The sequence below is a fragment of the Macaca fascicularis genome, chromosome 14, assembly GCF_037993035.2.
Source record: "Macaca fascicularis isolate 582-1 chromosome 14, T2T-MFA8v1.1".
NCBI classification, from domain to species: Eukaryota; Metazoa; Chordata; class Mammalia; order Primates; family Cercopithecidae; genus Macaca; species Macaca fascicularis.
In genome coordinates this window covers 85,293,242-85,305,552 of record NC_088388.1, presented here as the reverse complement: position 1 = coordinate 85,305,552, position 12,311 = coordinate 85,293,242, and the positions used below count along the sequence as shown (strand labels likewise).

The 12,311-nt window shown below is 37.4% G+C and overlaps 1 protein-coding gene across 4 annotated transcripts in view; it reads right to left on the bottom strand.

Moving 5' to 3' along the window:
* The window catches only part of EED (embryonic ectoderm development), a 35,656-nt gene that overhangs the window by 20,108 nt on the left and 3,237 nt on the right, over positions 1-12,311 (bottom strand). For all 4 annotated transcript variants that reach the window (XR_012423602.1, XM_005579280.3, XM_005579281.3 and 1 more), the window contains exons 2-6: positions 9,670-9,822; positions 7,887-7,979; positions 4,436-4,501; positions 2,878-3,003; positions 1,795-1,876 (exon numbers count right to left, since the gene is read on the bottom strand). Coding sequence is in view for 3 of the 4 variants with exons in the window: in XM_005579280.3 (XP_005579337.1) it covers positions 1,795-1,876; positions 2,878-3,003; positions 4,436-4,501; positions 7,887-7,979; positions 9,670-9,822 (520 nt within the window). In the remaining variant the exon portion in view is untranslated. The remainder of the gene's footprint in view (positions 1-1,794; positions 1,877-2,877; positions 3,004-4,435; positions 4,502-7,886; positions 7,980-9,669; positions 9,823-12,311) is intronic.

Sequence of the window (12,311 nt, the reverse complement as noted above, 5' to 3'; positions counted from 1 at the left end):
TACTTGGGAGGCTGAGGAGGTTGAAGCTATAGTAAGCCATGATCACTCCAGCCTGGGTGACTGGGCGAGACGCTGTCTCCAAAAACAAAAACTAAAAATCAAAGTCCTTTATTAGAATGATTTAGAAATATTTTTTCTCCTTTTGGATAGACTTTTTTACTTTCTTGATAGTATCATTTGCAGCAAAATTCTTATTCATGCTCAAACATCTCATTTTCAAAAATGCTCTTACTGACACAACAGGGGATGACTAGGGTTAAAAGTTGTGATATTGGGCTGGGCGCAGTGGCTCACACCTCTAATCCCAGCACTTTGGGAGGCTGATGCGGGTGGACCACCTGAGGTCAGGAGTTTGAGACCAGCCTGGCCAACATGGAGAAACCCCATCTCTACTAAAAATACAAAAAATTAGCCAGGCATGGTGGAGGGTACCTGTAATCCCAGCTACCAGGAGGGTCAGGCAGGAGAACTACCTGCACCTGGGAGGCAGAGGTTGCAGTGAGCCGAGATAGAGCCACTGCACTCCAGCCTGGGTGCTAAGAAAGGCGAGACTCTGTCTCAAAACTAAATAAATAAATAAAGTGAGGCAGGACGCAGTGGCTCACACCTGTAATCCCAGCACTTTAGGAGGCTGAGGCAGGCGGATCAACTGAGGTCAGGGACCCCATCTCTACTAAAAATACAAAAATTAGCCTGGCACGGTGGTGCATGCCTATAATCCCAGCTACTCGGGAGGCTGAGGCAGGAGAATCGCTTGAACCTGGGAGGCAGAGGCTGCGGTCAGCCAAGATTGCACCATTGCACTCCAGCCTGGGCAACAAGAGTGAAACTCTGTCTCAAAAACAAAAAAAAAAAGAGAAAAAAACAAGTTGTAATATTTAGAACAAGTGAGGCAGTATGGCCTATACATTTGCTCAGAAATATCTGAGCCCCAATTAGTGTTTATCAAGAGACAAGAAAAAGTAATCAACTCTTCCTAGAGGTAGTGATTTCCAAAATGCAATGCTTTCCCTTTATGGCAATATTTCAAATAACTTATCCTGGAAAACTTAGCATTTTTAAGAAATTCTATAAGGAATCCTTTATAAAACAAAAGCTTTTCTAAAAAACAAAAAAGCAATATGAATTTTAGTATGTAGTATTTATTATTACACGATTGGACAGAATGATTTGGATATGCTAACATAGCCTGGGATTTTCCTACTAAAATTTACTGTTGTAAAAATTTTTTTAATTTGGCTTTTTCCCCCTTAGAACACTATCTGTCCACACACTGGGGCCTACTGGAGGGTACAGAGTGGGAGGAGAGAGATCAGGAAAAATAACTATCAGATACTAGACTTGAAATAAAACAGGACTTGTTAACCTAAGTAACAGGCTCTCTAAAATCAAAGATGTTTATATGGAAATAAAGCACTGCAATGAGAATGTACATGCCAAAGTAAATTATGTGTGTTTTCCAAGAGGTAAAGGAAAGACAGAGGTTTTTAAAGAAAAAAAATGAGAAGGATTACATAATTGTTTTGAAATAAGATTGGCCGCAAAATCAGTAACAAGGGTGATGCCAGTCTGAGAGTGGAAAGGCACTTACTGGCAGTATTTTCTGTGTAAGGTTGTGATGGCCTTTGTGCAAGGTTGTGGCTGTGTTTTTTTGTGAGTTATCATGATCAGACATACAACCATGTGAACTCTCTTCTCATGGCTTTTCCTATTTGTCAAGGTTCTCTTGACATTAGTGACTCCATCTTAATGCTGACAAACTGCACAGACTAAAGAAACATTTGCTTCTCTTACCTTTACTTACTGACAGGAGAAGATTTGGATCTCTTGGGTGAAATTTCAGCTCATTGATAGCATTTCCATGGCCAACATAGTGCTACAATAAATTTAAAACAGTTCAAGTTTCCCATCTCAAAATCAGTACTTTCTTTTTCATAAATCTTTAGAGAACGTAAAAATAGTTTCACTTAAAGTAGTGGTTCTCAACCTTGGCTGCATACAAAATCACCCAACAAACTTGAAGTGAAAAGGAAAAAAAAAAAAAGGGGGGGCCCAGGCACAGTGGGTGGCTCATGTCTTTAATCCAAGCACTTTGGAAAGCTAAGGCAGAATCGCTTGAGGTCAGGAGTTCAGGACCAGCCAGGGCAATGTAGCAAGACTCTGTCTTCATACACACACACACAAAAAACTAAAAATTGGCCCCAGCTACTTGAGAGGCTGAGGCAGGAGGATCACTTGAGCCCAGGAGACGGGCTGCAGTGAGCTATAATCATGCCACTACATTCCAGCCCGGGCAAAGGAGTGAGACATTGTCTAAGAACAACAACAACAAAAAAAAGCAGAAAAAAAAAAGATGCTCAAAACTCCACCTGCAGATATTCTGATCGGATTAGCGGAGGCTCCAATATGTGTAGGGTTTAAAAGATCCTCAGGTGATTCTGATGTGTCCCCACAGTTAAAAACAGCTGATGAAAGTGATTTGAAAAACTTCTCTTCTTATCAACTTCCTAGGCTTCATCTTTATGTTCCTTACAAAGTCCCTTTGACAACCCCCCTCCAGTTTAGGTGTCTTGGAAAATGGACTCGCTCTTATTGTTCATTTAGAGCCTCTCAAGGCAAACCAAGACAAGGGTGAAGGAGGTAAATTATTTAAAAAGAAAACACTACAAATATTAACATTTCTCCACTTATTCCTCAATTTACATTACCCAAATGTGACAAAGGTCTCAAAAGATTCATCTAAAGAGAGCAGTAAGAAAAGTACAAATCAAATCAGAAATGTTACATTCATACCATTAGTTTTGAATTTAACATTACAAGCTTTTACAGTTGTGGATTCAAAAGAAGCAGATCTACAATTCAACCAGAAAAACCCACCTTTATACACTGCATTGTTATAGGATTAATTATCCTAATTATGCCTCTAGATCCAGCTACAGCCAGCAGAGGATGGCTTGTATTGCTATCGTAGGTCCATGCACAAGTGTAAAAGTTTTCATCAGCCTAAGAAATTCCACAGTTAAGAAACACAATGTTTTTGAAAAAGAAACATGTCAATAATTATAATAGAAATTTACAAAGAACTGCTAAAGGTTTTGACACAAAAGTTTTCAATTTTCCTTATACAACCAAATATATACAATGGTAATTTGAGGTCTAAAATCCATAACAAATGATCAAACAAAATTAGTCTCTCCACTCAATTTTGTTTACTCTTTAGCTGCTTGTACAACTACTCAACTCTGTAGTTGTAGTACCAAAATAACTGCAGACAATATACAAACGAATGGGCACGGTTGTGTTCCAACAAAACTTTACAAGAACAGGTGGCCAACCTGCAAGCTGTAGTTTAACCTCTGCTCTATCCCCATACGTCTATAAATATCTAAATAAGAACAATTCAGTTTTCCACTTCTTTCTTTGTGAGATATTCTCAATATAACAGGTCACATTTTAGTATCTTTCAGAGAAAACTGAATGTCCTTGTCTTGCCTTGTTTGCTAGGTTTTTCAAATTGATCTGGAAGAAATATCCTATTATTTAGCTTTTACTGCTCTAACTCTTGGGCTTTTCAAATTTTTCCGTTTCTTTATGAACCTGTTTTGCAATATGTTATTTCCTATTTTATTTTTTATATATCATATATATATAATATGCATATATTTTATTTTTCCTAAACTTTTTTTTTCTTCCTAGGCTTCACTGATCAAATACTTGGAATGACTACCAGTCACAATCCAAGTTCATCATTATAACTACAATGAAATGATATATTCTAGACAAGGTCAAAGAAAAAGGAGGTTTTAACCAGTCTTTGCTAACATTTTCTATTACTAGATTTCTAACGCTCCTATCTCTCTAGACATCTGCACCCAACCAGCACATCAATCCCACAATGGATTTTCTTCTTTTTCTTTTTGCCTAGCTGAGTTGACACATACCACAATGGATTTCTAAGGGTCAGGAAAACTAGATACCAGGATTCTCTTGGGTGATAGTGAAGAAATAGGTTAAGAAAGGACACTAACTTTAGGGAATTGATTAATTTATAAAAGTTTTGGTGCACTTATTGAAAATAAATTCCTGCCGGGCGCGGTGGCTCAAGCCTGTAATCCCAGCACTTTGGGAGGCCGAGACGGGCGGATCACGAGGTCAGGAGATCGAGACCATCCTGGCTAACACGGTGAAACCCCGACTCTACTAAAAAAATACAAAAAACTAGCCGGGCGAGGTGGCAGGTGCCTGTAGTCCCAGCTACTCAGGAGGCTGAGGCAGGAGAATGGTGTAAACCTGGGAGGTGGAGCTTGCAGTGAGCTGAGATCTGGCCACTGCACTCCAGCCTGGGCGACAGAGTGAGACTCCGTCTCGGGGGGGAAAAAAAAAAAAGAAAATAAACTCCTTTGACCAAAGATATTAAAAACCCAGGAAAGGATACATCAGCATCCACATAAGATTGCAACAACCGGATTTCTCCTTGTGAATGACATTCGTACAAGGTAACCTAAAGAAAATAAAAATACAGTAAATTTCATCTCAAGTATAGAAACATACTCTCTCCAACTTTTAAACATATTTTAATCACAACCATATTTTAAATATACTATAGAAACTACTGCTTTAAAATACCTCCTGTGAGCTTAAAGAAGCCATTATAAAGCTGAATGTTTTACATAATACACAGAGTATATTAAATACTCCAGTAATGGTTTTGATTTCCAAACTTTTAAACTTATATTTCATCCATTTGATTGCACCAACTCTTCAAAGTGAATAAAGTTAAAAACCCCAAAGTAGTTGTGGTTTATCATCCCTTAATTCATAATTAAAAAGTTTTTGGAGACCAGGCACAGTGGCTCACTTAATGCCAGCACTTTGGGAGGCTGAGACAGGTGGATCGCTTGAGCCCAGGAGTTTGAGACCAGCCTAGGCGATACAGCAAAACCCCATCTCTATTAAAAAATAAAAATTAGGCCGGGCGCGGTGGCTCAAGCCTGTAATCCCAGCACTTTGGGAGGCCGAGACGGGCGGATCACGAGGTCAGGAGATCGAGACCATCCTGGCTAACACGGTGAAACCCCGTCTCTATTAAGAAATACAAAAAACTAGCCGGGCGAGGTGGCGGGCGCCTGTAGTCCCAGCTACTCGGGAGGCTGAGGCCGGAGAATGGCGTGAACCCGGGAGGCGGAGCTTGCAGTGAGCTGAGATCCGGCCACTGCACTCCAGCCTGGGCGACAGAGCGAGACTCCGTCTCAAAAAAAAAAAAAAAAAAAAAAAAAAAAAAAAATTAGGCCGGGCGTGGTGGCTCATGCCTGTAATCCCAGCACTTTGGGAGGCCAAGGCGGGCGGATCACGAGGTCAAGAGATCAAGACCGTCCTGGCCAACGTGCTGAAACCCTGTCTCTCCTAAAAATACAAAAATTAGCTAAACATGGTGGCATGCGCCTGTAATCCCAGCTACTCAGGAGGCTGAGGCTGAAGAATCACTTGAACCCGAGAGGCGGAGGTTGCAGTGAGCCGAGATTGTGCTATTGCACTCCAGCCTGGCAACAAGAGCGAAACTCTGCCTCAAAAAAAAAAAAAAGTCCACACACGGTGGCTCATGTCTGTAATCCCAGCACTTTGGGAGGCTGAGGCAGGCAGATCACGAGGTCAGGAGATCGAGACCATCCTGGGTAACACGGTGAAACCTCGTTTCTACTAAAAATATAAAAATTAGCTGGGTGTGGTGGTGTGCACCTGTAGTCCCAGCTACTTGGGAGGCTGAGACAGGAGAATCGCTAGAACCCAGGAGGCAGAGGTTGCAGTGAGCCAAGATCGGCAAAAGAGAGAGAGACTGTCTCCAAAAATAAAAAATAAAAATTCAAATAAAAATAAGTCTTGGATAGTTTGAGTATTTACATATTAGTTACACACTTAAAAGTCTACAATTTGCCTAATGAATTATTTTCTCATGGGTGCAGATAATCAAATATTAACTTTAACATGTATGATACCTCTTTTCATTTGTCACATACTCTAAAATTAAAACTATACATACACCATATACAATTTTGTAATACTAAACTTTTGTAAATTCCTTTCTATTTTCTCTTTTTTTTTTTTTTTTTGAGACGGAGTTTCACTCTTGTCCAGACTGGAGTGCAATGGCGTGATCTTGGCTCACTGCAACCTCTGCCTCCCGGGTTCAAGTGATTCTCCTGCTTCAGCCTCCCGCGTGGCTGGGATTACAGGCACCCGCCACCATGCCCGGCTAATGTTTGTATTTTTAGTAGAGACAGGGTTTCACCATGTTGGTCAGACTGGTCTCGAACTCCTGACCTCAGGTGATCCACCTGCCTCAGCCTCCCAAAATGCTGGGATTACAGGCGTAAGCCACTGTGCCCGGTCCCATTTTTCTCATAGCTTATAGTCAGTCACATTAGCAAAAACCTATTAATATTTTATAATAGTATTTAAGACCTCTGAAGATCTTGTATATCATCACAACCTATTAATTCATTATCTCCTATGTTAATGTTCAAAAAAAATTATTTATATGGCTGCTAACTAGGTTGATTATGTCTTATGTGATAACTGTTTTCTTTTTCTTTCTTCCTTTTAAAGAAATTCTAACAGCAGAACTTTTTATAATTCAATTAACTATATGACATCCCTTTATGTCACTTTAAATAAATATAGGGATTCTTTTTGTTAGAAAACCTAAACTCTGCAATCAGCATACTGGAGCACAAACTATACCACGTATAATACTATCAACGCTAATTATTAACTTAGGTTTACAGTGGTGTCTTAAAAGTCGATTCAAATTTAATTAATGGCTACATTCCCAACTAGGAAAAAAATAATCTCAACCTTTTCTTAAAACTGTGTAATTTTTCCTCTGAATTGTTGCTTTCAAAGAATCTAGGAACTAAACAGCTATAAGCAGACTACAGTATCTTAAAACCTACATTTGACTAAACAAAAAAAGAAATAAAAAGTTATTATTTCATGTTATCGACTTCAGTGGTAACTTACAAATATTTAGAGTTTCAATGAATTGACCCTGTCAAACAGTAAAAGGCCTAAAGCCTTACATCTCATTATAAAATTTCCTTAAAAGGCTGGACATGGTGGCTCATGACTGCAACTCCAGCTCTTTGGGAGGCCAAGGCAGGTAGATTGCTTGAGCCCAAGAGTTCAAAACCAGCATGGGCAACATGGTGAAACCCCATCTCTACAAAAATATTAGCCAGGGATGGTAGTGCATGGTAGTGCATGCCTGTAGCTACTAAGAAGGCTGATGTGGGAGGATCACCTGAGCCCCAGAAGTTGAGGCTGCAGTAAGCCTTGATTAGCCACTGCACTCCATCCTGGAGGAAAGAGTAAGACTTTCTCTCAAAAACAAACATCACCACCACCAACAACAAAAACCACCACCAAACATTACCTGTCTCAAAAAAAAAAAAAAAAAAAAAAAGCAAACTCAAATGTTTACTGCAAATAACTAAAACATCCCAATAACTTATTTAAATCTACTGGATTTATGCTTTCATTTACAGTCATTAATTACCTTAATTTTAAAAAATCACAGCCAGTTCTTATGCTATTTGAATGATAAATACCAAAATCACTTTAGAAAGGACACCAATTCTTTCAACCAAATATTTATGAAGACAAATACAAATATAAAACCTGTTTCATAATTAGGGGTAATATATTAAATAAAGATGTATTTTCAGCCATACATACCAGTTTTAATTAATTTCTAGAAAGCTTCACTTACATAAGAGAATCAATTTAAACCAGCTTCACAAAATGTACTTTGAAACTATTCTATTTCAATATTACATTAACACGAGATCTGGAAATCAAGTCAAATACTAAATAGACCCCTTAACACTCACTCTGTTGCTTCCTACAGTTGCAAACACTAACGGATCTCCTTCTTTACTGTGCCAGTTAAATTGAACTCCAAACAATGGTTGGTTATGATCTTCCTATAAAATAATCACGAAATAAGAAAAAAATTAATGTAACTTACAAACCAGAAAATTATAGTAAACTAACCTATCCCCTTCTAACTTTTTTCCAAAATGCAATCCTTATTTTGTGTATCATACATAAGCTAACTTTTGACACTAAAATTAAAAGATGTCTACTAGTCTAGTTTTCACATTTTAAAATATTGTGTATGATAAAGTTTTATCACAACCAAAGGCTGAAATCACAAGTTAGGTAATAACCACTTACCTATGAAAACACTTATATTTGCCTTTTATTTTCTTAAGACAATCATATGCTGAATCACAATAAACCAGGTAATTTTGGTGGACACAAAAGGACACAATTTATTTTTCTGAAATAGGAAATTAACAAATGGCCTTAATAGCGTCTCTGGCATTCACTAAATTTTATAAGACTAAATTTTTCCCTTGTAAAGTGAAGCATAGCAGACTCCACTCAAAACACTGTTTTCTGTTAGTCAGAACCAGAATATCTGAACACTGGGGACTAGGGGAAGAAATAAACTGTAACTTCACAGTTACCAGGAGGCTATAGGAGATGTACAAAGAACAACTATTCACTTTTGTTCACAAAGTTATTTTTCAGCTTTAGGATTTTACTGGCCATCTTCTGGCATTTAACACTGACTTTCACGTTCAGTTTAAGGCATTGTTTTCACTTTTAAAGTACAACTTTCATTTTCTCATCATTTGAAAAGCCACAGCTTTAGGATTCTGAAATACTACCTTAAGTATAAAAGGCAGCTAAAAACATCTTCCAGGTACAATACTTAAAAGTAGTACGTTAATGTAAATAAGGATGCACATGAAACTATAATTCACTTTTAAAAAATAGGCTGAGATTAATTTCTCTTCTTTTACAGGAGTAAAATCTGACACACTGAGCATCGAATTTTTGCTACACAGACAAAAATGTTACAGTCATAGTTTCTTATGCTTTCCCAAGACTTTACTTATAAAAAAATATATTTCGATATTCAGGGGTTTTAACTTACATACGTACGAGATAATACACATTTTTCCTCAGTATAGAAAAAAATAACCTCACATTTAAAAAACAAACTGTACATATACAAAAGAAAATATATTAAACACCAGTAACCCTTTTTATAAATAAAAATGCTATTGGGGACACATTAACTTAAATAACCCCAACCATCTTTTCCCCAAAAATTTAATATTAAAAAGTTTAAAAATTTTTACACCTTTTTATTTGAAAACAGTTACAAATAAAACAAAGGACAGAAACTGTACAAAAGTAAAACATCTGTTTCAATTTATACTTGCTCAAAGTTAATGGGTTACATTCAGTTCTTTTTAAAAACTGATGCCAGAAGTGGCTTTTTTAAGTTTTACCAAAATATGAAGAGTAATAGTTCCCCAAATCTTTAATTCAAATACAAACAGTAAAGCAAAAACATCCTGCAACACCCAGTGTCACATATTTAAATTAAAACAACAAAAAACAAAACCAAAAAACTAAACATGGAATGGACTGTAATAGATATGCGGTCTGAACTACAAAAAAAAAAACCCTTCAAAACACTGTAACTTTAATATATTTACAACTTGACAGAGTATCCTCAGTACGAAATGCATGCCACAGAGAAATAATTTCTGAAGCCTAGCATTCAGCCCAAAGGATCTGTCTTTTTGCACATACCTTGAGACTATTTACACATTTGAAAGAATATTTGCATTTCTTTGACTTCCATTTTCCCTTTCCCCAACTTTTCCTTCCAGGTGCATTTGGCGTGTTTGTAGGTGTATCAGGGCGTTCAGTGTTTGTACCACTTTCTATACTGACAGCATCATCCTGTAAGCAATAAATGAGGAAAAATTACATGAAACAGCAATATTGTTTTTAGCAGTAAATAACTATTGGGAAGATGCTGACTGACCTAAGAGAAATAATTTCTGCAAGAAGAAAAAAATGTATTCATGCCTCCACATAAGCATAAACAAAATCCAGCTACACGTTAGAAGGTTTGTAGATATTTTATATTTCAGCAAAAATGAAAATGAAATAAATACTAATGAGAATAATGGAAGAGTAATACTGTCTTGAATAAGGCACTGGTCTGTTCCAGTCACTTTAATACACTGTAAAGATTAACTATCTTTACAGCTCTTTACAAAAGGTACTGGAAGTGTTGAAAAAGCCTAACTGGTCTCTTGGCTGGTAAGGGTTGCTGGAATTTCACCCCAAAGCTGTGACTCTTAAATCTGACTGATGTATATGTCTTCATAATTTATTTCACTGCTGCTCAGTCTGGAGCATGGAGCTGGGTAGCCGTTTGAGGCAGGAATGTTAATGGCTTCTACGTTAAATGTCACTTTTTAAAATCCTGTTATTCAAATTCTGCTTATAATGCAAACCATTTAGAATTTTTTAAAACTGCTACATATATTCTATGCCATTTACAAGTTAAAACTGTCTCGTTCTAAAGTGATAGTAATACTCATTTATCAGAACTCCAGAGACCCTCCATCACAATTAAAGTAAAATCCTTCCAAAGAAAGAAATGACTGCAGGAAACCTTGAAAATTCTCCTAATTCATACCTTATCTCACACACGAGTGGCCCTCTAATCTCAGCTCTCTAATCTCAGAAGAGGATTCCACTACCTCCTGATTACAGATTCCAATGTCTCCTTTGGAAAGAAAAGATTTATTTAAATCTATCACCTTAGGGCAGCAGTTCTAAAATACATTCCAGAGGAAGCCTTTTTTTCCATGAAATGCCTATTAAACAGTCTAGGAAACACTGCTTTAGGGGCTATTTCTAAATTATTGCTTCCTAAAGTTGGTTTTATATAGAAGGTTAAATAAATACCATAAATCAAATAGGTGTGTAGCAAGCAGTAGGTACTCAACAAATATTTGAATTGTAATTTAATGTAAATGTCATTAGTCTTTAAAGAAATAGAAAATGGTATTTTAATCTCTTTTTCTCTTCACCCTTTCAGTCGTATTCACATAATTAAAATCAAATGTAGAAAACAACTCTATGTCTCAGTGGAAAACTATGCATTATCTATATAGCACACCCTTCCAAGTTAGCAGACTATAGCCCTCCACTATGTCTCTGAGCTATCTTATAACTCTTTTTTGAGACAGGCTCTCCCTCTGTAGCCCACTGTGTCTTTGGTTCAATGCAACCTCCACCTCCCAGACTCAAGTGATCCTCCCCCCACCTTAGCCTCCTGAGTACCTGGGACAACAGGAGCTGGCCACCACACCCAGCTAATTTTTGGTAGAGACGGAGTTTCACCATGTTGCCCAGGCTGGTCTCAAACTCCTGGACTCAAAGGATTCTCCCACCTCAGCCACCTAAAGTGCTGGGATTACAGGTATGAGCCACTGTACTCAGCCACAACTCTTTTTTCATTATGAATAACTGATAGACATGTAAATTTTGTCTCTACAGTAGAGGTTCAAAATGTCTTCCCTTCCACTCAAGGGAAAAAAAAGTTTCTGTTTCCATTTGGAACTCATCTCTCCATTCCTTACTCCATATGTTAATAAATTTGTACTGTTTTGATTCTGCGGGTTAACCATTACCATATTAACATTTGCCTGGTTCCCTCTGAGTAAAAGTTTTAACATGTGTTCACTTATCATTTTTTCCGTAAAATTACCTTTTAACACTAGAGAAATGAAATTTTAAAACCTCTAAGACATTTTTATATACCAGTTTCTTTACATTCTGGCTAAACACTGAGCTTTACATTGTGTAAAGAGGCCACACAAAACACTCGTTAATAGGGCACATTGCTTATTTTACTTCTGACCACCTAATTTACCCATCTCCTCCAAAGGCAAATCAAGATGGAATCAAATGAAAATGTAATACAGCCAACATGCTTCCATTTTATCTTTAAACTAAAATCAAGTCTTTGCTGAGTGTCTAATGTATGCACAGGCTGACTTCCATCCTATTCCCTTCTCAAAGTAAAGAATGATACTGTGCAACAGACATGGTACTACCATCTTCACTTGCCCAACGAGGAAACAGACACAGGGCAGTAATCTGTACCTGCATCTTGCCACAGAGATGCCCTGCATCTCTGCTTTTGCTTAAGCAAAAAGACAAGTCTCTAGATTCAGTCCTCTGATCTTACTACCAAGGCATCCATTAGTACTCTTGCAGAAGCCAACTATTTTGCAGTCATATGATCTCAAAAAGTTCAATAAAATGGCAGATAACATACACAATAAATTTAAAATATGTGCCTATAATTCTCTGACTCACATTACCAGTAGTAACTGCTCAAGTTACCTTAACTCTAACTCAAAAACATA